At 44.8% G+C, this 24735-nt stretch overlaps 1 protein-coding gene across 1 annotated transcript in view; it reads right to left on the reverse strand.

Annotated features, from left to right (window-relative positions):
- Positions 1-24735, reverse strand: part of LOC124795640 (hemicentin-2-like) — a 729491-nt gene that overhangs the window by 115524 nt on the left and 589232 nt on the right. Inside the window, exons 10-11 of the mRNA XM_047259713.1 lie at positions 23149-23442; positions 11297-11608 (exon numbers count right to left, since the gene is read on the reverse strand). Of these exons, the coding sequence (XP_047115669.1) occupies positions 11297-11608; positions 23149-23442 (606 nt within the window). The remainder of the gene's footprint in view (positions 1-11296; positions 11609-23148; positions 23443-24735) is intronic.

Consider the following 24735-nt stretch of genomic DNA (forward strand, 5'->3'; position numbering starts at 1 on the left):
CAGACTAAGCAAGTGGTATGCAAGAAGGAGACTACCAAATGGCAAGAAGATCTCTCTAGCTAAGAGAAATTTGCTAGTACGAAACAGAGGACTTAATTTGACGAACAGAATTCTGAGAATATACGCCTGTAACAAGACATTGTATGGAAGTAAATCATAGAATATTAAAAAGCTGGAAAAGAAAAGAAGCGTTTGAGGTGTGGTACTATAAACTCTCTCAACTCTGACATATTAACTCGCACAACATAAAATGCAAGTGTGCATTCATCGACATCGCTATTTCCCGTAGCACAACGACTGTGGACACACGTTTGCAGCCTACGGCTATGGAAGCATATAAGGCAGGGGACCACTGTTTCTTTTACTTATTTCCGTTCATATTCGAGAAGACAGATTTATAGCGTGTTTCCTTATCTGTATTTTCTTTGTTTGTATTGCTTTACTCAATATCCAGCGGCTTCCCTTCTGTTGACACCAAGAACAGCCATTTGCAAATGGATTCTTGTTTTGGCTGGGATATCCTCTACCGGCCTTAAGGCCGCATACCAATCGACGTAGCCTAGCCCTCACGCAAGCAGCAGGAAAGTAACCTTTGTTACCTCTTGTAATGTCTAGGATTTCTTGCCATTTTTCACACACTTAGTTATAACATTCATGTCATTTGTATTGCTTGCGCATCTGGTGTTAAATGGTGAGAACCGTAGTACTGGCATGGCCCACAGAGGGCTGCCCTAGTTTGCATCGTCTATGTGGTTGGCGTGGCGGAAGCACAGCATTGCTCAATATGTTCCCGCCCTCTGGATGTTTATGTGGGATACATAGAACGACTAGCAGAGACCACTGTAGAATAAATCAGCGGATCCACTTCCGAAACCAGCGTCCGGTAAACTTATCTACGGAGGAAGGGGCGTGTCATGAATCCCAGACACGTCCCTCCTTGCATTCGGGTCTTCATGAACATTACCATCGAAGAGAAGGAGTCGAAAATGCTACATCAGGTGTACTTCTTCTTCTTTAGTGTATCTGTCTTACGAGAGATTTCAGCTGGCGGCTGTCCACTGAGTCGTGATATAAGTGTCTTCGTATTTTTAAGTTCGTCCCCCTCAAATTCTCATCCTTCCACTTTTCCCTCTTGAATTCTATGTTTCAGGTATTTTCTATGCAGTATATATCTCACACAATATTTTTTTCTCTCAGTGACTACTTCCCAACATCTTGCTCTTCCACCATTTTCCTCTTCATCCTTAAGTCTGTCAGTCCACTTCAATCTGTCCACTTCACCTTTGTTATCCGTAGCCACATTTGAAATTTTTTAAATTATTTATCTGCTTGCTTTTTAACTGTCCACGAACCGCTGATGTGTAACACAAAACTCTTAACATAAGGTTTAGCAAATCTTTTCCTCAGATGCATTGGAATTCTTGTAGACGTTTGTAGCTGCTTCACCCCTTCAAATGCTCCCTCTCCACATATATCTGTGTCATGAAACTTCCCACTTACTGAAAGGCTTTTTTTTCTGCCGTCTTCGGACTAAGAATATGTGAAGTGGAGCTTCCTCCTTGCTTATTCTCAAACTGGACTCACATTCGGGAGGACGACGGTTCAATCCCGCGTCCGTCTATCCTGATTTAGGTTTTCCGTGATTTCCCTAAATCACTCCAGGCAAATGCTGGGATGGTTCGTATGAAAGGGCACGGCCGACTTCCTTCCCCTTCCTTCCCTAATCCGATGAGACCGATGACCTCGCTGCTTGGTATCTTCCCCCCAAAACAATCCAATCCTTGCTTATTCTCTTCACTTTTTTCTCTTCTACATTTATCTTCACTCATCTACATCTACGTCTACGTCTACATCTACATAGTTACTCCGCAATCCACCGTACGGCACGTGGCTGAGGGTACCCTTGTTCCATTGCAAACAGAGCTGAGAAAAATGACCTTCTACATGCTTCCATGTTTCTAATATCTCGTATCTTATCATCGTGGTTCTTACGCGCAATGTATATTGGAGGCAGTAGGATCGTTCTGCAATCAGCTTCAAACGGCGGTTCTCTAAATTTTCTTAATGGTGTTCCTCGAAAAGAATGACGGCTTCCCTCCAGAGAATCCTAGTTCCCAAAGCAGATCCGTAACACTTGCGTGTTGTTCGAACCTGCCAGTAACAAATTTAGCTGCCCGCGTCTGAACTGTTTCGATGTTTTCCTTTAATCCGACCTGGAAGGATTCCAAATACTCGAGCAGTTCTCAAGTATAGGTCACATTAGCGTCCTATGCGCGGTCTCCTTTATAGGTGAAACCACACTTTCCTAGCGTTCTCCCAACAAGGCGAAGTCGACCACTCGCCTTCCCTACCGCAATCCTCACGTGCTCGTTTCATGTCACATAGGTTTGCAACATTACGCCCAGCTGTTTAAACGACGAGAATGTGTGAAGCAAGACACTACTAATTCTGTATCCAAACATTGATCTTCCTACTCATCCGCATAAACTTGCATTCTTCTACGTTTAGAGCTAACTGCCATTCATCACACCAACTAGAAATTTGGTCTAACAAGTAAGTCGTATCCTCTAACAGACACCCTACTTCGACACCTGTCCTTTCTCCACTGCAGCATAGGCCAATAACCGCAGATTGCTGCCCACCCTGTCCACCAAATCACTTTCGAATATAAGGAATAATAGTAGTTCTTTCACACTTCCATGGGGCACTCCTGACGGTACCCTTGTTCTCATTCCTTGCTCCTTCAGCAATAGTCTTCCACATATTATGTACCTTCTTTTCGGATTTCGCCAGCAGTGCTCGATCATCCTCATACTTAATAGACTTTCTCTTTTCTTCTCCAATTACAATGCTTCTTGCTTTGTCTACCGTCTTACCTATCAGTTCTTCTCAGTACATAATGAACAGCTTCTGTGTCTGTGAGCATGCTTGCCGTACACCCCCACTCATGCTCAAACGGCTCTGAGCACTATGGGACTTAACATCTATGGTCTTCAGTACCCGAGAACTTAGAACTACTTAAACCTAACTAACCTAAGGACATCACACAACACCCAGTCATCACGAGGCGGAGAAAATCCCTGACCCCGCCGGGAATCGCACCCGACGAATGCTCATCTCCTCTGTGTCCTCATTCCCTACTCTGTCACGTTTTGTTTTGAGTACACCTCCTTTATTAACCTTCTATCTAACTAGTTTATACGAACATCTTTTAAAATTTTCTGACGTATTCTTCACTTGACTCTACCGAAAACCTTTCTTTTAGTCGATAAAACAAATATATAGATCCTTGTTCTATAATGGTTTCTGTTGTCGTCCTGAGACAACCGATAGCATCTCTTGTTCCTCTACCATTTCTGTGCCCAAACTGGTATTCCCCAATAGTTTCCTTGAATTTCTGATCAATTATCCTCCCCATAGCACCCCTATCAGATTTTCTGGTAAGATGGCCCAGGGAAAGCCCGTCAAAAACTGAACACAAATCAAGCATAAAAACAGGAAGAAGGTGTACTGAAGTGTGAAAAGAAAGCAAAATAGAAACAGTAATCGGTCCAAGCTTAACAAGTGCAACATTGAGTGTAAAGAGAAGCCACGGCGTCGTGGTTAAGTGATCATGGTGTTGGAATGCAAAGCGAGCGAGCCCTGTTCAAAGTTCCCTCGTATTATTTTACTTTATTTCCCTTTTTTAAAATTTTATTTCGCTGTTCGCTGGATTCAGATTCGTGTCTGTGTCGTGATGTAATGCCCTTTTGCAGCAGCGAGTTGTAAGGAAGGAACCTATAATATACAACTACTATATTAGTACCCGAAAGGAAGTGGCTTTCGGATGGGAATCGCAAACATTTGATGACAAGGCGCCAAGTCAACCGAGTCCTCCACCGCAAAACTCGTGTGGTGTGTCGCACGCGGTATTAGTGACAGTACTTGTGTCATATGATAGGACGTAATTTGTACACCTGGTGAGCGAGTGAGATACGCCACTTTGCCCAGTTTCGGTGTTCGTACGAATGTGAATGTGACCACCCCCAACGAAATGATGAAAACATAATAGTTTGTCACATAAACTGAACTTAATAGTTTTTCACATAATCTACAACAAATGAATACAGCAGTATCAGAATCTGTGGAAACATATGCTTTTAAAGTTATCGAAGTTGCGTTCCGTTTTGGAAGTTTCGACATTTGAAGTCCTTTTTTGTACATTTGCGTTTATTTGTTGTTTTCATTTCTGTGGGACGTCAGTGTGATGTATCGCCTGCTATCGCTATTCATCACATTTGCTTGCGACGGTAACGTATTCTTAACACATGACTTATATTCTGTAACCAAGGTATAGTATGACAACCACGAAGACTACAGAAACAGAACGACCATTTCATTGACCGGACGGACAGTTCATAAAGTTGTGAAAATAAACGTATACAGAGTGGTCCATTGATCGTGATCGGGCCAAATATCTGACGAAATAAGCGTCAAACGAAAAAACTACAAAGATCGAAACTTGTCTAGCTTGAAGGGGGAAACCAAACAGCGCTATTGTTGGGCTGCTAGATGGCGCTGCCATAGGTCAAACGGATATTAACTGCGTTTTTTAAAATAGGAACCCCCATTTTTTATTACACATTCACGTAGTACGTAAAGAAATATGAATGTTTTAGTTGGACCACTTTTTTCGCTTTGTAATAGATGGCGCTGTAAGAGTCACAAACATATGGCTCACAATTTTAGACGTATCGTTGGTAACAGGTAGGTTTTTAAATTAAAATACAGAACGTAGGTACGCTTGAACACTTTATTTCGGTTGTTACGATGTGATACATGTACCTTTCTGAACTTATCATTTCTGAGAACGCAAGCTGTTACAGTGTGATTACCTGTAAGTACCACTCAGTGCATTTGGCAGTAAGTGTAACGACCTTCCTCTCAACAGCGAGTAATTCGCCTTCCGTAATGTTCGCACATGCATTGACAGTGCGCTGACGCATGTTGTCAGGCGTTGTCGGTGGATCACGATATCAAATATCCTTAAACTTTCCCCACAGAAAGAAATCCGGGGACGTCAGATCCGGTGAACGTGGGTGGTTCATGACAGGTGGCTGTCATGAAATATGCTATTCGATACCGCTTCAGCCGTACGCGAGCTTTGTGCCGGACATCCGTCATGTTTGAAATACATCGCCATTCTGTCATGCAGTGAAACATCTTGTAGTAACATCGGTAGAACATCATGTAGGAAATCAGCATGCATTGCACCATTTAGATTGCCTTCGATAAAATGAGGGCCAATTATCCTTCCTCACATAATGCCGCACCATGCATTAACCCGCCAAGGTCATTGATTTTCCACTTGTCGCAACCATCGTGGATTTTCCGTTGCCCAATAGTGCATATGATGTCGGGTTACGTTACCGCTGTTGGTGAATGACGCTTTGTCGCTAAATAGAACACGTGCAAAAAATCGGTCATCGTCCCGTAATTTCTCTTGTGCCCAGCGGCAGAACTGTACACGACGTTCAAAGTCGTCGCCATGTAATTCCTGGTGCATAGAAATATGGTACGGGTGCAATCGATGTTGATGTAGCATTCTCAACATCGACGTTTTTGAGATTCCCGATTATCGCGCAATTTTTCTGCTGCTGATGTGCGAATTAGCCGCGTCAGCAGCTAAAACACCTACTTTGGCATCATCATTTGTTGCAGGTCGTGGTTGACGTTTCACATGTGAATGAACACTTCCTGTTTCCTTAAATAACGTAACTATCCGGCGAACGGTCCGGACACTTGGATGATGTCATCCTGTTCCAGAGGTTGCCCCTCAGTCTGCAAGATCCGGGCGATCGCAGAGGGTGGGCTTGCTGGTAGTTGGGAGCTCCAACGTCAGGCGCGTAATGGGGCCCCTTAGGTTCAAATGGTTCAAATGGCTCTGAGCACTATGGGACTTAACATCTTAGGTCATCAGTCCCCTAGAACTTAGAACTACCTAAACCTAGCTAACCTAAGGACATCACACACATCCATGCCCGAGGCCGGATTCGAACCTGCGACCTTAGCAGTCCCGCGGTTCCGGACTGAAGCGCCTAGAACCGCACGGGCCCCTTAGGGATATGGCAGCAAGAGAGGGGAAGAAAACCAATGAGCACTCCGTGTGCATACCGAAGGGAGTCATTCCAGATGTGGAAAGGGTAATTCCGGATGCCATGAAGGGTACAGGGTGCACCCATCTGCAGGTGGTCGCTCATGTCGGCACCAATGATGTGTGTCGCTGTGGATCGGAGGAAATCCTCTCTAGCTTCCGGCGGCTATCTGATTTGGTGAAGACTGCCAGTCTCGCTAGCGTGATGAAAGCAGAGCTCACCATCTGCAGCATCGTCGACAGGACTGACTGCGGACCTTTGCTACAGAGCCGAGTGGACGGTCTGAATCAGAGGCTGAGACGGTTCTGCGACCGTGTGGGCTGCAGATTCCTCGACTTGCGCCATAGGGTGGTGGGGTTTCGGGTTCCGCTGGATAGGCCAGGAGTCCACTACACGCAGCAAGCGGCTACAAGAGTAGCAGGGGTTGTGTGGCGTGGACTGTGCGGATTTTTAGGTTAGATGGCCTCGGGCAAGTACAGAAAGGGCAACAGCCTCAAAGGGTGCGGGACAAAGTCAGGACATGCGGGGACCAAGCAGCAATCAGTATTGTAATTGTAAACTGTCGAAGCTGCATTGGTAAAGTACCGGAACTTCAAGTGCTGATAGAAAGCACCGAAGCTGAGATCGTTATAGGTACAGAAAGCTGGCTGAAGCCAGAGATAAATTCTGCCGAAATTTTTACAAAGGCAGAGACGGTGTTTAGAAAGGATAGATTGCATGCAACCGGTGGTGGCGTGTTTGTCGCTGTTAGTAGTAGTTTATCCTGTAGTGAAGTAGAAGTGGATAGTTTCTGTGAATTATCATGGGTGGAGGTTACGCTCAACAACCGAGCTAGGTTAATAGTTGGCTCCTTTTACCGACCTCCCGACTCAGCAGCAATAGTGGCAGAACAACTGAGAGAAAATTTGCAATACATTTCACATAAATTTTCTCAGCGTGTTATAGTCTTAGGTGGAGATTTAAATTTACCAGATATAGACTAGGACACTCAGATGTTTAGGACGGGTGGTAGGGACAGAGCATCGAGTGACATTATACTGAGTGCACTATCCGAAAATTACCTCGAGCAATGAAACAGAGAAGCGACTCGTGGAGATAACATCTTGGACCTACTGATAACAAACAGACCCGAACTTTTCGACTCTGCAAGTGCAGAACAGGGAATTTGTGATCATAAGGCCGTTGCAGCATCCCTGAATGTAGAAGTAAATAGGAATATAAAAAAAGGGAGGAAGGTTTATCTGTTTAGCAAGAGTAATAGAAGGCAGATTTCAGACTACCTAACAGATCAAAACGAAAATTTCTGTTCCGACACTGGCAATGTTGAGTGTTTATGGCAAACGTTCAAGGCAATCGTAAAATGCGTTTTAGACAGGTACGTGCCGAGTAAAACTGTGAGGGACAGGAAAAACCTACCGTGGTTCAACAACAACGTTAGGAAACTACTGCGAAAGCAAAGAGAGCTTCACTCCAAGTTTAAACGCAGCCAAAACCTCTCAGACAAGCAGAAACTAAACGATGTCAAAGTTAGCGTAAGGAGGGCTATGCGTGAAGCGTTCAGTGAATTCGAAAGTAAAATTCTATGTACCGACTTGACAGAAAATCCTAGGAAGTTCTGGTCTTACGTTAAACCAGTAAGTGGCTCGAAACAGCATATCCAGACACTCCGGGATGATGATGGCATTGAAACAGAGGATGACACGCGTAAAGCTGAAATACTAAACACCTTTTTCCAAAGCTGTTTCACAGAGGAAGACCGCACTGCATTTCCTTCTCTAAATCATCGCACAAACTAAAAAATGGCTGATATCGAAATAAGTGTCCTAGGAATAGAAAAGCAACTGGAATCACTCAACAGAGGAAAGTCCACTGGACCTGATGGGATACCAATTCGATTCTACACAGAGTACGCGAAAGAACTTGCCCCCCTTCTAACAGCCGTGTACCGCAAGACTCTAGAGGAACGGAAGGTTCCAAATGATTGGAAAAGAGCACAGATAGTCCCAGTCTTCAAGAAGGGTCGTCGAGCAGATGCGCAAAACTATAGACCTGTATCTCTGACGTCGATCTGTTGTAGACATTTAGAACATTTTTATTGCTCGCGTATCATGTAGTTTTTGTAAACCCAGAATCTACTCTATGGGAATCAACACGGATTCCGGAAACAGCGATCGTGTGAGACCAAACTTGCTTTATTTGTTCATGAGACCCAGAAAATATTAGATACAGGCTCCCTGGTAGATGCCATTTTCCTTGACTTCCGGAAGGCGTTCGATACAGTTCCGCACTGTCGCCTGATAAACAAAGTAAGAGCCTACGGAATATCAGACCAGCTGTGTAGCTGGATTGAAGAGTTTTTAGCAAACTGAACACAGCATGAAACTTCCTGGCAGATTAAAACTGTGTGCCCGACCGAGACTCGAACTCGGGACGTTTGCCTTTCGCGGGCAAGTGCTCTACCATCTGAGCTACCGAAGCACGACTCACGCCCGGTCTCACAGCTTTACTTCTGCCAGTATCTCGTCTCCTACCTTCCAAACTTTACAGAAGCTCTCCTGCGAACCTTGCAGGACTAGCACTCCTGAAAGAAAGGATATTGCGGAGACATGGCTTAGCCACAGCCTGGGGGATGTTTCCAGAATGAGATTTTCACCCTGCAGCGGAGTGTGCGCTGATATGAAACTTCCTGGCAGATTAAAACTGTGTGCCCGACCAAGACTCGAACTCGGGACCTTTGCCTTTCGCGGGCAAGTGCTCTAGCATCTGAGCTACCGAAGCACGACTCACGCCCGGTCTCACAGCTTTACTTATGCCAGTATCTCGTCTCCTACCTTCCAATCTTTACAGAAGCTCTCCTGCGAACCTTGCAGGACTAGCACTCCTGAAAAAAAGGATATTGCGGATACATGGCTTAGCCACAGCCTGGGGGATGTTTCCAGAATGAGATTTTCACTCTGCCAGGAAGTTTCATATCAGCGCACACTCCGCTGCAGAGTAAAAATCTCATTCTGAGAACACAACATGTTGTTGTCAATGGAGAGACGTCTACAGACGTTAAGGTAACCTCTGGTGTGCCACGGGGGAGTGTTATGGGACCATTGCTTTTCACAATATATATATATGACCTAGTAGATGGTGTCGGAAGTTCCATGCGGCTTTTCGCGGATGATGCTGTAGTATACAGAGAAGTTGCAGCATTAGAAAATTGTAGCGAAATGCAGGAAGATCTGCAGCGGATAGGCACTTGGCGCAGGGAGTGGCAACTGACCCTTAACATAGATGAATGTAATGTATTGCGAATACATAGAAAGAAGGATCCTTTATTGTATGATTATATGATAGCGGAACAAACACTGGTAGCAGTTACTTCTGTAAAATATCTGGGAGTATGCGTGCGGAACGATTTGAAGTGGAATGATCACGTAAAATTAATTGTTGGTAAGGCGGGTACCAGGTTGAGATTCATTGGGAGGGTCCTTAGAAAATGTAGTCCGTCAACAAAGGAGGTGGCTTACAAAACACTCGTTCGACCTATACTTGAGTATTGCTCATCAGTGTGGGATCCGTACCAGATCGGGCTGACGGAGGAGATAGAGAAGATCCAAAGAAAAGCGGCGCGTTTCGTCACAGGGTTATTTGGTAACCGTGATAGCGTTCCCGGAGATGTTTAGCAAACTCAAGTGGCAGACTCTGCAAGAGAGGCGCTCTGCATCGTGGTGTAGCTTGCTCGCCAGGTTTCGAGAGGGTGCGTTCCTGGATGAGGTATCGAATATATCGCTTCCCCCTACTTATACCTCCAGAGGAGATCACGATAGTAAAATTAGAGAGATTCGAGCACGCACGGAGGCTTTCAGACAGTCGTTCTTCCCGCGAACCATACGCGACTGGAACAGAAAAGGGAGGTAATGACAGTGGCACGTAAAGTGCCCTCCGCTACACACCGTTGGGTGGCTTGCGGAGTATAAATGTAGATGTAGATGTAGATGTAGATACCGAGCAGCATACATAGCACACGCACATTGGGCATTTTGATCACAATAGCTATACATCAATACGATATCGACCTTTTCCTCAATTGGTAAACGGTCCATTTTAACACGGGTAATGTATCACGAAGCAAATAGCGTCCGCACTGATGGAATGTTACGTGATACCACGTACATATACGTTTGTGGCTATTACAGCGCCATCTATCCCAAAGCGAAGAAAGTGGTCCAACTAAAACATTCATATTTCTTTACGTACTACACGAATATGTAATTGAAATGGGGCCTCCTGTTTAAGACAACGCAGTTGATATCCGTTTGACCTATGGCAGCTCCATCTAGTGGGCCAACCATAACGCCATCTGGTTTCCCCATTGAAGCTAGACAAGTTTCGTTCTTTGTAGTTTTTTCGTTAGACGCTTATTTCGTGAGATATTTGGCCCGGTCACGATCAATGGAACACCCTGTACACATGGTGCGAGGGGTTTAGAACCCGGCTCGCCCACTTTTTAGTCCAACACCATGACCACTTAACCACAACACCATAACTACTAGCCGTCCGAAGTGGCCGCGCGGTTCGGGCGCTGCAGTCTGGAACCGCGAGACCGCTACGGTCGCAGGTTCGAATCCTGCCTCGGGCATGGATGTGTGTGATGTCCTTAGGTTTGTTAGGTTTAACTAGTTCTACGTTCTAGGGAACTGATGACCTCAGCAGTTGAGTCCCATAGTGCTCAGAGCCATTTGAACCATTTGAACCATAACTACTACACTGATCTCAATATTGTACCTTTTAATCTTGGACCATTCACTGCTTCCACTCTACATTTTTTCATAGTTCAGTACGCCTTCTTCTTGCTTGATCTGTGTTCAGTTTTTGACGGATTATCCCCTTGGCCATCTTACCAGTAAATCTGAGGGGGGGGGGGCGGTCGATGGGTAGGCTCCCTTGTTAGTATGACCCTTATTACAGGCTTTGTACCATGAGTGATAAGACCAACTGTCCTACAATCTTCAAGTATTTGCGCTGCACATTTTAAGGTGAAAGTGCCAAGAATGGTCTCAGGTGTACTGTGGCCTTAGTTAAACACTCTACTGAAGAACCAATGCAGCGGAAGGTACTGAATACTTTACGAGACAGTTGTTTGGTCTGCCGTATGACGTCAGAGAGTGGATCACCTTGCACGCTGGCGGTGAGCTGCCGCTCGGGCAGGCGGATGGTGGCGGCGGTGAGGACGACGGGCTCGCTGCGGCCCTTCAGGTTGTACGAGTAGACGCAGGCGTGGTAGCGCTCGCCCGGGCTCAGGCTGGACACGGCGAAGGCGGCGACGGGCGCCGACAGGTTGGCGCGCAGCGCCTGCGACTCGGCCTCGCGCACCTCCAGCAGGAAGGACTGCGGCAGGCCGCCGTTGAAGCCCTCCGAGCAGCGCACCGCCAGCGAGTCCGTGGACACGTTCAGCACCGAGCAGTTGTGCACCTGGTCCGGCCGGCCTGCGCACCACACCGGCAAGTTTATCGATCACTGAACGCGCAATGGCGATCGTTTGGACCTGGCAACCTTTCATTTTCTCCATAAACTTTAATGATGGAAGCTGAAGAAAGGAATCAATATTCGTAACATGGCTGGCAATTGAATCCAGGTCTCCTCGCTTGCTAGGGAGGAATGGTAACCATTACACAACCGCAGCAATATAACAAATATTATTTTCCCCTTTGTAATGGTTCTCTATTTACGTGATCATTACGGCACTCCAACCCCAGTTCTCGATACCAGTAACATAGTACTACTTTTATGCGAAGTAACAGAGATATTTTTGTGACAATATTCACATTTGGTTTCATTAATGTATAGGTACTCAGATGTATCGATATATTATAGTGATATGGTTCTTGTGTGTATTCATTTCTGTGAGACTGTCATAATCTGACTCATTGTAACCGTTTTGGTGCGAATGCGCACAGAGGAGTCTTTGTTTCACTTTGCAGAAGTTGAGTTGTTATTTCGCTTTGTAGAAGAACAGTCAAGTTTTGTTGTTTGGTTAAAGTAGAATTTAAATATATGAAGATTGATACAAAACTGTTTTCTTGATGATGTGACAATTAAGAAGAAGTATATGTGAATTTACAAGAAGTTTAATAAAAATGTGGATCGTGAACACCAAGTTAAAAATTATTTCTGCCATACCATTGTTCTGATCTGGGATTGTTTGACCATTAAGAATTTCCTGAAAGACGCATTTGTTAGGTCTTCAAATATCGCTAAATACAGATCTGGACCTTCTAGCAGTCAACGTGGAATCACTCTAGAATCAACAAAATGAGCCATAACAACTTCGACGAAACCTACGTGGGAATCCATTCAAGGTAAGTGCCAAAATTAATGACTTTTTTATAGTGACTTCATTATTTCCATTCTGACGATACCATCCACAGTCAGTAGCTTTGTTGTTGCCCGATAAAGCGAACAAATACTGCGTGAGCAACATTATTAATCTGATTTCCATCCTTATCTCAGATAAAGATGAGACTCAAATGTCGAGACGAAAAGTTTATTATATTATCCATAAACAGTGTTAAAATTGACCTGCCAGGTCAGCCGAGAGCGCTAATGCGCTGCTTCCTGGACTCGGGTAGGCGCGCCGGCCCCAGATCGAATCCGCCCGGCAGCTTAACGATAGAGGTCAGTATGCCGGCCAGCCTGGATGCGGTTTTTAGGCAGTTTTTCACATCCCACTAGGTGAACACCGTGCTGATCCCACGTTCCGCCTCAGTTACACGGCTCGCAGACATCTGAACGCATTCGCACTATTCCATGGATTACACTCGACGCAGACTGTTGGGGTACACTAATTCTGTCCCAGGGGGGGTACCGGGTGGTGGCAGGAAGGGCATCTGGCCACCCTTTCAATTAACCTTGCCAAATCCGCTTAACCATGCCGACCCTGCGTCATTTCAGGAAAAAGGCACAAGCGAAAGAAGAAAAAAAGAAAAGAAACAGTGCTAAAATTATGAGGATGATTCTAATGGTAATGATTTTGACAATGTGTTTTCGGTATCACGATAAGTACAAAATAAATTGCCTCTCCCTGTGCAGGTATCACAAACTGCGAGCATACAGGATAAGAACAATCGACGTATGGATGTTTCGGTCGGTCTGGGAGGGGCGCACTGATAGCGGAAGCGGTTAAGGCGACCGTTCGCGGTAAGTGGCAAATCCGAGTTCATGAGCCCCGATCCGGCACAAATTTCCATGAGACGCTGATGAAATGCACAACTGATAACAAAACACGTCCGCAGATTGTAAATCCACGTGGTTGTCTAATGGTAATGTTAAAAGTGTAATAAAACTCATAAAAGTTGTACTCTCTATTAAGTAGCTTTGTGTTTGCGTTTGCACAAATTACCAACATTTGGCAGCCTGCTGTTCCAGCACAGTTCGAAGATAGGTGCCCTACTGTCGACTTACACCGCGTTGGAGCAGGGACATGTGATCCGTTGTCTTTTCTCTGTTCTTAATAATGAAGCTATTAAATCTATGGATATGGATGGCAGAATGTAAGCACATTACCTGTATTGTGATTCGGGCATATTCTTGTAGAAATGGTACGAGTGGGGAACAAGTCTGAAATTAGTCGTGATATCTGTGGAAAACCTATCTCGTCCAGACAGGTCACACCACGTAGGGACGAACGAAAACAATGACGCACTGGAAGAGCGTATGAAGGTAAAGTGGCATGTTACTGTGAACGAAATAACCATTATTTTCGGAATTTTTGGTGGCTCAGCACAAAATATTCTCCATGAAGAACTGTGATTCAAAAAAGAATCCGCAAGATGGGTTCCACGTCAGTTGACTGTAGAATTGAGAGATCATCGTGTCGAAGTCTATGAGGGACTTCAGCATCTTTTCCAGTGCAATAGTAATGGATTTTAGGATTAACTGTTGCAGGGGACGAAATCTTGGTGGCCTATCACCAACACGAAACAAGAAGTGGTGTTTGTCAAATCCAAATAAATATCACATTCAACCATCAGCATCAAAAATCATATGTTCCTTCGTGTCACAAAAGCTTCGCAATCCTACTTCTTTGGTCACATTTCTGGTCAACAGGTTTTAAAACGTACGTGAAGCCTTGAGATTCTATTATAGAAGGACCAAAGAGGCTAGAGGCAAGCGTGATAGTACAGCTTCATTTGACTACATTTGTGAAATGTAGTGGGAAGCTCCCGCCAATAGATGTATAGCCACGTAAGTTTAATATTGATCATCATCATCATCATCATCATCATCATCATTTAAGACTGATTATGCATTTCAGCGTTCAGTCTGGAGCATAGTCCCCCTTATAAAATTCCTCCACGATCCCCTATTCAGTGCTAACATTGGTGCCTCTTCTGATGCTAAGCCTATTACTTCAAAATCGTTCTTAACCGAATCCAGGTACCTTCTCCTTGGTCTACCCCGACTCCTCCTATCCCATGAGTCTCTTGGGTAACCTTGCTTCTCCCATGCGTGTAACATGACCCCACCATCTAAGCCTGTTCGCCCTGACTGCTACGTCTATAGAGATCATTCCCAGTTTTTCTTTGATTTCCTCATTGTGGACACCCTCCTGCCATTATTCCCATCTACTAGTACCTGTAATCATCCTAGCTACTTTCATATCCGTAGCCTCAACCTTATTGATAAGGTAACCTGAATCCACCCAGCTTTCGCTCCCATACAACAAAGTTGGTCGAAAGATCGAACGGTGCATAGATAACTTAGTCTTGGTACTGACTTCCTTCTTGCAGAAGAGAGTAGATCGTAGCTGAGCGCTGACTGCATTAGCTTTGCTACCCCTCGCTTCCAGTTCTTTCACTATGTTGCCAACGTGTGAGAATATGCATCCTAAGTACTTGAAACCGTCCACCTGTTCTAACTTTGTTTCTCCTATTTGGCACTCAATCCGTTTATATGTCTTTCCCACTGACATTACTTTTGTTTTGGAGATGCTAATCTTCATACCATAGTCCTTACACCTCTGATGTAGCTCTGAAATATTACTTTGCAAACTTTCAATAGAATCTGCCATCACAACTAAGTCATCCGCATATGCGAGACTGCTTATTTTGTGTTAACCTATCTTAATCTCACCCAGCCAGTCTATTGTTTTCAACATATGATCCATAAATAATATAAACAACAGTGGAGACAGGTTGCAGCCTTGTCTTACCCCTGAAACTACTCTGTACCATGGACTCAATTTACCGTCAACTCTAACTGCTGCCAGACTATCTATGTAAAGACCTTTAATTGCTTGCAAAAGTTTGCCTCCTATTCCATAATCACGTAGAACAGACAAAAACTTCCTCCTAGGAACCCGGTCATATGCCTTTTCTAGATCTATAAAACATAGATACAATTCCCTATTCCACTCGTAACACTTCTCCATTATTTGCCGTAAGCTAAAGGTCTGGTCCTGACAACCTCTAAGAGGTCTAAATCCACACTGATTTTCATTCAATTTGTCCTCAACAAATACTCGCACTTTCCTTTCAACAATACCTGAGAAGATTTTACCCACAACGCTGATCAAAGAGATACCTCTGTAATTGTTACAATCTTATCTGTTTCCATGTTTAAAGATTGGTGTGATTACTGCTTTCGTCCAGTCCGATGGAACCTGTCCCGACTCCCACGCCATTTCAATTATCCTGTGTAGCCATTTAAGACCTGACATTCCACTGTATTTGATGAGTTCCGACTTAATTTCATCCACCCCAGCCGCTTTATTGCACTGCAATCTATTGACCATTTTCTCCACTTCCTCAAATGTGATCCTATTTCCATCATCATTCCTGCCCATTGTACATCGAAATCTGAAACATTACTGATCGTATTTTCACCTACATTGAGCAACTCTTCAAAATATTCCCTCCATCTGCCCAAGGCATCAACAGGATTCACCAGCAGTTTTCCTGACCTGTCCAAAATACTTGTCACTTCCTTCTTACCTCCCTTTCGAAGACTGCTAATTACACTCCAGAATGGTTTTCCAGCAGCTTGACCCAAGGTCTCCAACCTGTTTCCAAAGTCTCCCCAAGATTTCTTCTTGGATGCTGTAATTATCTGTTTGGCTTTGTTTCTTTCTTCAACTTAACTTTCTCTGTCTACCTGAGTAGCCATTTTTGGTATGGCTTCTTTTTTCCTTTTACACGCTGCCTTGACTGTGTCATTCCACCAAGCTGTTTGCTTCATTCTACCTTTACACACTACTGTTCCAAGACATTCTTTGGCCACTTCTAGTACTGTGTCCCTGTACCTTGTCCATTCCTTTTCCAGTGACTGCAATTGACTACATTCAACTAACTGGTACCATTCTGACATCACTGTTATGTACTTGTGTCTGATTTTCTTATCCTGAAGTTTCTCCACTTTTATCCTCCTACACATGGACCTGACCTCCTGCACTTTCGGCCTCACAATACCAATTTCACTGCAGATTAAATAGTGATCAGTGTCATCAAAGAATCCTCTGAATACCCGTGTGTCCCTCACAGCCTTCCTGAATTCCTGATCTGTTATTATGTAATCAATGACAGATCCGGTTCCCCTGACTTCCCAAGTATACCGGTGAATGTTCTTCTGTTTAAAGAAGGAGTTTGTGATTACTAAGCCCATACTGGCACAGAAATCCAGGAGTTGTTTCCCGTTCCTGTTGGCCTCCATATCCTCTCCAAATTTACCCATAACCTTTTCATACCCTTCTGTTCGATTTCCAATCCTGGCATTAAAATCATCCATGGGCAGAACACTGTCCCTGTCCTTTGTGCTTTACTCTAACAACTACATCAATGAGTGTGTCATAAAAACTATCCATCATATCTTGATCTGTCCCTTCTCAATGCGAATATACTGATACAATCCTAATTTTCTTGCTAGACACTGTCAAATCTGTCCACATCAGTCGTTCGTTTACATACCTTATTGCAACTACGCTGGGTTCCATTTCTTCCCTGATGAAAAGCGTTACACCCCATTGTGCTATTCCTGCTTTGACTCCTGACAGGTAGACCTTGAATTCTCCCACATCCTCTTCTTTCTCACCCCTTACCCGAATGTCACTAACAGCTAAAACGTCCAACCCCATCTTACTTGCAGCCTCTGCCAGCTCTATCTTCTTCCCAGAGTAGCCCCCATTGATATTAATAGCCCCCCATCTCGTTACACTTCTTTTGCCGAGTCGTATCTTAGGAGTCCCTGGTTTGTCAATTAGAGGTGGTACTCCGTCACCTCCAAAGGTCCGAGGCATTTTGCTCTGATTGTTGCCAGCATCATATTTATTGTACCAGGGAAGCAGGTTGCTAGCCTTACTTGCCCCGGGTCCCATTGAGTTTTACCCCTAACGGTTGAGGGACTAACCGGTGGATTTGGTAGTCTATGCCGCCTGAGCAGAAAGGTGGCCACGACTCGGAATATGTCCGAGATGCCCGGCCTTATTCCAAAGTAAATGGCATCCAGACTATCAGGATCACTTACTTGGCCACTCATACGTTGCCCGTGGTTCATGAACTAGGACATGATACCAGGAAACCACACCATGAAAAACTTAATATTGATGAACAAATTATTCCATTCAGAGGCCGTTGCTAGTCAAAATATTTGGAGACTAAAATAAAATTCTACGAAGATCGAAGGCTTGGAAGTCCACAGACGTTTTACATTTGGTTTCATAGACAAATTGGTAGCTGTAGGTTATATACCGTAGAAGGAAAAAATCTTATGTCTGGAGTCTCAGCAGAACATTGCCGCAGTAGATCAACGACGTAAGAGAAATCCAGGAATCATTTTAATTTTCAGTCAAACTAAACCAGGAGCTGATTCTGTTGACTAGAAGGCCCTCACACAAACTTGTAACGGGCAATCAAAAAAACCTACTATCTAATGGATAAAAGAAACGGATGTGGCAAATATTAGCGTTCTGACTTATTTTCGCAGCGACATAGTAACTGCTACAAATGCAGATCTGAAAATAAAATAAAATCCACGATGCAGTAAATGTTTCGTCCTCATATTGAGTGAGAATGAACAAACCATACCCTCAAAGGAAAATTTTAAAACCATGGCACGTTGTTTGCTTAATCGCCAATAGCTGAAGATTATGGAAACTGCAAGATCACCAAGAAGGAGACTCAAAGGAACATCTTACAAAGCATGGCACGTTCTTTTGTTACTCGCCAATAGCTGAATATTGAGGAACCTGTAAGACCACCAAGAAGGAGACGCTTCACATACCCACGTTTCTTAGACGGAATAACTTATCACCTATGCTGAAATCAGCAATGATTTTTTTTCTTGCAGACACAAAGTGCAATTATCTGTAAAATTTGTTATGAATGTTTGTACTTTAATCTAGGGAAAACTAAAGATGAATATTTGATATTGTATTTTATAACCTATTGCAATAAAGGTCACAGTGCCATTCTAAATACTTTCTTAAATATTCTGTACCACAAAAAATGATAATTTGAGAATACTGTTTCAACACAAAATTTTGTAATTTTTTATGTTAGGGATATAACAGATCCGCTTCAAGCTACTTTGAGGGTTAAAAACGTATACAAGTGAAAAGATGCACCGACTAATCACCAGTTTTAGTTCTTCTGCAGGTCATTTGCGTTACAATGTTTTAAATCATTTGTCATGCTTAGTGACAGTCCACTGAAGTTCAGGATGTTTCACTGTTATAGGTACAAACGAAAGGGGAGAGAAGAATACAATTAAATAAGTAAATAATCCGATAAAATAATTTCGGGAGCTAACAGCTTCCCCTATACGACATATGTACAACTACAGTCATGCCAATGTTACAACACTGTTAATATCTAAGGCAACTATTATTCCGATTCAGTGGAGTGCAGTGTACATTACATTGTGATAAACAGCCCCCTATAATTTTATCGCCACTCCTCATACCTAAGTGCTGGTAAATAGCCTTCCCACAGCGAGTGTATGATTCGTGGCCCGCCAAAAGCATCGCCTCCCATGTCCCTAAAACGAAACGCATGGAATTTCTTAAAGACTTTGGTCTATCCTAGCCCTGCGGAACTCCGGGAACGCATTGAAGAACGTTGTCGATACATCCGGAACACGCCTGGGATTTTTGAATGCGTGCGAGAATCGTTGAGAGGAAGTGCTGCAGTTTGCCTTCACATAAAGGTGGCCATGTGCAATAATTGTTGTAGTGTGTCTGTCCAAAAAGTGCATCTCTGCAATTTGAGTCGTCAGTAACTCTATTATAAGATGTACGAGAACGAACGAGACGGGACTATTGTGTAAAACACTGAGTAACAAGGTGTTCAAGCACTCGGTCGTAAGATGTATAGGAGAAACCATTAGTTTCCGGACCGATGTTATGTTATTTGTTTGTATTATTGTCATCGACTCGCCCTTTCAGTTTGTACCTATGATATTCAAAGTCTCTGTATCTGAGGAAAAGCAACGGACCTAGAACAGATCCTTGCCGACACCCTCTCTCTACAAGACCCTAGTCTGATTCAAAATCCTTCTCTATTTGTTGGCAACAGAAGATATTTTTTTGCTTCCTGCGTTCCTGCTATCATTGAAATTATGTGAAGGTATTATACGGTTCACAAATCAAATACGTACAATGATTAAATCAGTTAACACTCCTAAGGTCCCTCGTAAGACACGTCACATAATGGTTTTGAAATTTGTAACACTGGAAATTCATATCCTCCTATTTCCATCTATTGTACTATAAATTTTTTCCTTATTTTGTTACCTGAAGATATGACACTTCTGTGTCTTTATATATTGTCATTGTTTTACAATTTGTATATATATACTTGCTCCGGACACTGCGAGAGGGCTGTACAAGCAATGATCACACGCACGGCACAGCGGACACACCAGGAACCGCGGTGTTGGCCGTCGAATGGCGCTAGCTGCGCAGCATTTGTGCACCGCCGCCGTCAGTGTCAGCCAGTTTGCCGTGGCATACGGAGCTCCATCGCAGTCTTTAACACTGGTAGCATGCCGCGACAGCGTGGACGTGAACCGTATGTGCAGTTGACGGACTTTGAGCGAGGGCGTATAGTGGGAATACGGGAGGCCGGGTGGACGTACCGCCGAATTGCTCAACACGTGGGGCGTGAGGTCTCCACAGTACATCAATGTTGTCGCCAGTGGTCGGCGGAAGGTGCACGTGCCCGTCGACCTGGGACCGGACCGCAGCGACGCACGGATGCACGCCAAGACCGTAGGATCCTACGAAGTGCCTTAGGGGACCGCACCGCCACTTCCCAGCAAATTAGGGACACTGTTGCTCCTGGGGTATCGGCGAGGACCATTCGCAACTGTCTCCATGAAGCTGGGCTACGGTCCCGCACACCGTTAGGCCGTCTTCCACTCACGCCCCAACATCGTGCAGCCCGCCTCCAGTGGTGTCGCGACAGGCGTGAATGGAGGGACGAATGGAGACGTGTCGTCTTCAGCGATGAGAGTCGCTTCTGCCATGGTGCCAATGATGGTCGTATGCGTGTCTGGCGCCGTGCAGGTGAGCGCCACAATCAGGACTGCATACGACCGAGGCACACAGGGCCAACACCCGGCATCATGGTGTGGGGAGCGATCTCCTACACTGGCCGTACACCACTGGTGATCATCGAGGGGACACTGAATAGTGCACGGTACATCCAAACCGTCATCGAACCCATCGTTCTACCATTCCTAGACCGGCAAGGGAACTTGCTGTTCCAACAGGACAATGCACGTCCGCATGTATCCCGTGTCACCCGACGTGCTCTAGAAGGTGTAAGTCAACTACCCTGGCCAGCAAGCTCTCCGGATCTGTCCCCCATTGAGCATGTTTGGGACTGGATGAAGCGTCATCTCACGCGGTCTGCACGTCCAGCACGAACGCTGGTCCAACTGAGGCGCCAGGTGGAAATGGCATGGCAAGCCGTTCCACAGGACTACATCCAGCATCTCTACGATCGTCTCCATGGGAGAATAGCAGCCTGCATTGCTGCGAAAGGTGGATATACACTGTACTAGTACCGACATTGTGCATGCTCTGTTGTCTGTGTCTATGTGCCTGTGGTTCTGTCAGTGTGATCATGTGATGTATCTGACCCCAGGAATGTGTCAATAAAGTTTCCCCTTCCTGGGACAATGAATTCACGGTGTTCTTATTTCAATTTCCAGGAGTATATATATATATATATATATATATATATATATATATATAAATTTATGTCGATGTACAATTGGTTTGTTTTGAAAATATTATTTGTATTTTTACGCTGGGTCTTGCCTAGGGAAACTATGCTATCGAACGATTACATCGATAGGTCGTGTGGAGAACCAAAGTGTTTGGGATCTTTCGTAGTGTTAACTCTGCCGCGTGGAGCACGGGCAGAGCAGAGTCTGTCTGGAGTAGGGCGGTGGAGCAGGTGTGTTGTGTGACGCTCCCGCGATTTGCCGCGCTTTCGGGGTTTGGCAGGTTTGGCAGGATGTAATTGCGCTCGACTTGCCATGATAGTTTCTGGCACGGTGTTGCGGACGGGAAACATTAGATGGCACACATCATGAACCCGTTTCGGCTGGTGACCGTGTCGAGAAGAAGGCGCGCCAACATCCAGCTTCTGCAACGGCGACGGCCGGCAGTAAGTGATTGTCGCCACCTCCTCGATCGACGACTTCAAACCTTGAATCAACGAACATGGAAGACTGAAAGCACGTAAAGTCTTAGAACTGTATGGCAGACGCCAGCTTTTCAAACTGTTCCATTTGCATCACTAAAATACAGCAACTTGGCATGGACCTTGGGTGTTACTCAGTGCCCCAATTACATTACCAAGCAGTGTCCGTTCCTTTTCCGAAATCAACCCGAGTGTCGTTGAAATTCAAACGCCAGCATTAAAGTAATATCATTCCATTTCACTGCTTTAATTTCAAAGTTCAGATAAAATATTCATGGCTGGATACAATAGCCAAACACAACTATATTTAGATTACACAAGCACAAATTAAGAGTGCGAGTTTTGTACCATATTTTAGCTTATCTGTGACTGCACCTCAGCTTGGTACGTACTAATTTTTACTATTTTTAAGTGTTCAAAATCATTTAATTCAAGTTCAAAGTTAAATCTCTTAATTCTAAATTGTGTAGATTAAAGTTGCTTTTGAGATGATTGTTGAAGTAGCACAAGACAAACCTTATTTTATTTAATTTCGTAGTGCTTCAGAAACAAAATTCACTATTAGTTTCAGTCACTAAATTTACTTTAAATTTTCCGGTTTTATTAATTCTTTTGCTAAATTAAGTCAGAGTGAGCCGAAATATGTTACTTCTGACAAACATTCAGTTTTCACACAACGCTTGTCAACCTTCAGTTGCCACGCTTTTAGTGCTAATTATATGTACATTAACGTTTCTTGTTCTGTTATTTTAGTAGTTGTCCATAGGACTGGCGACCGTAATTCACCCCAAATCTCAAATATCTAATTAACGCCAGATATCTGTTAACGTAACGACCGCACATTTACTATCTTTATTAACTTTACTCTTTTTCAAAATTAATTTCCACAAATTTCATTTGCATTTTTCCTTTCATTTAGATGTAACCCTTCCTCCCTCTTTACCGATAGATTAACTTCGGTGACGATTGCTTTTCCCAAATTTCCATTAGGTACACGCGGTTTAATTTTTCACTGTCATTAAGGTCGATGAAAGAGGGGGAGGTTACAAACTGTAGTTTGGAGTTCTCTCTCTCTCTCTCTCTCTCTCTCTCTCTCCTCTCTCTCTCTGTGTCGCTCTCTCTCTCTCTCAATCTCTAGCTCTCACTGTCACCCTCTTCTCCCTGGGCGGACATTAAGTAGCGTAAGGTCTTGTTACAGGGATTAACGAATGGTTTGGTCACGCGTGCGTGACGTGAGTAAGCCCTTTGTGTGCACCAGATAGACAGGCAGGTAGTTTCGGCTCGGCGCCTGAGACACGTGCTGCCGGCACACAGGGACTTACCGGCGGCGATGATGTGGAAGACGCAGGGCGCGCGCTGGCTGCCGATGTGGTTGCTGGCCCAGCAGAGCAGCGTCCCGTAGTCGAGCTCCGTGGCCGGCGTGTAGGCGACGTAGCTGACGGGCCCCGCCCTGGCGACGCGCGACGGCGCCACGTCCAAGCTCTCCGCCGAGTTGTTGAACGTCCAGCGGAACGTCACGTCCGCCGGGTTTGCCTCCACCTCGCACGAGATGTTGGCGCGCTCGTTCTTCGCCACGCCGATGACCCGGCTCTGGTTCGGCTTGCACGTCGGGGCGTCTGCGCACAATGGAAACGTACCTTATTTTATGAAAACAACAGTCTTGATCACGTTTCATCATTTTTCATCGTACACTATTGGCCATTAAAATTCCTATGCCAAGAAGAAATGCAGATGATAGACGGGTATTGATTGGACCAATATACTAGAACTGACATGTGATTACCTTTTCACACCATTTGGGTTCATAGATCCTGAGAAATCAGTACCCAGAACAACTACCTCTGGCCGTAATAACGGCCTTGATACGCCTGGGCATCGAGTCAAACAGAGCTTGGATGGCGTGTACAGGTACAGCTCCCCATGCAACTTCAACACGATACCTCAGTTCATCAACAGTAGTGACTGGCGTATTGTGACGAGCCAGTTGCTCGGCCACCATTGACCAGATGTTTTCAATTGGTGAGAGATCTGGAGAATGTGCTGGCCAGGGCAGCAGTCGAACACATTCTGTATCCAGAAAGTCCCGCACAGGACATGCAACATACGGTCGTGCTTTATCCTTCTGAAATGTAGGGTTTCGGAGGGATCGAATGAAAGGTAGAGCCACGGGTCGTAACACAACTGAAATGTAACGTCCACTGTTCAAAGTGCGGTCAATGGGAACAAGAGACGTGTAACCAATGGCACCCATACCATCTAGCCGGGTGATACGCCAGTACGGCGATGACGATTACACGCTTCCAATGTGTGTTCACTGCGACGTCGCCAAACACGGATGCGACCATCATAACGCTGTAAACAGAACCTGGAATAATCCGAAAAAATTGAGTACACCTTCGCAGGCGCTCCTGTCTGTGATGCAGAGTCAAGGGTAACCGGAGCCATGGTCTCCGAGCTGATAGTCCATTCTGCTGCAAACGTTGTCGAACTGTTCGTGCAGATGGTTGTTGTCTTGCAAACGTCCCCATCTGTTGACTCAGGGCTCGAGACGTGGCTGCACGATCCGTTACATTCATGCGAATGAGATACCCGTCATCTCGACTGCTAGTGATGCGAGGCCGTTGGGATCTAGCACGGCGTTCCGTATTACCCTCCTGAACTCACCGATTACATATTCTGCTAACATTCATTGGACCTCGACCAACGCGAGCAGCAATGCCGCGTTACAATAAACCGCAATCGCGATAGGCTACAATTCGACGTTTTTCAAAGTCGGAAACGTGATGGTACATATTTATCCTCCTTACACGAGCCATCACATCAACGTTTCACCAGGCAACGCCGGTCAACTGCTGTTTGTGTATGAGAAATCGGTTGGAAACTTTCCTCATATCATCACGTTGTAGGTG

Source organism: Schistocerca piceifrons, chromosome 4, assembly GCF_021461385.2.
Source record: "Schistocerca piceifrons isolate TAMUIC-IGC-003096 chromosome 4, iqSchPice1.1, whole genome shotgun sequence".
In the NCBI taxonomy this organism is placed as follows: domain Eukaryota; kingdom Metazoa; phylum Arthropoda; class Insecta; order Orthoptera; family Acrididae; genus Schistocerca; species Schistocerca piceifrons.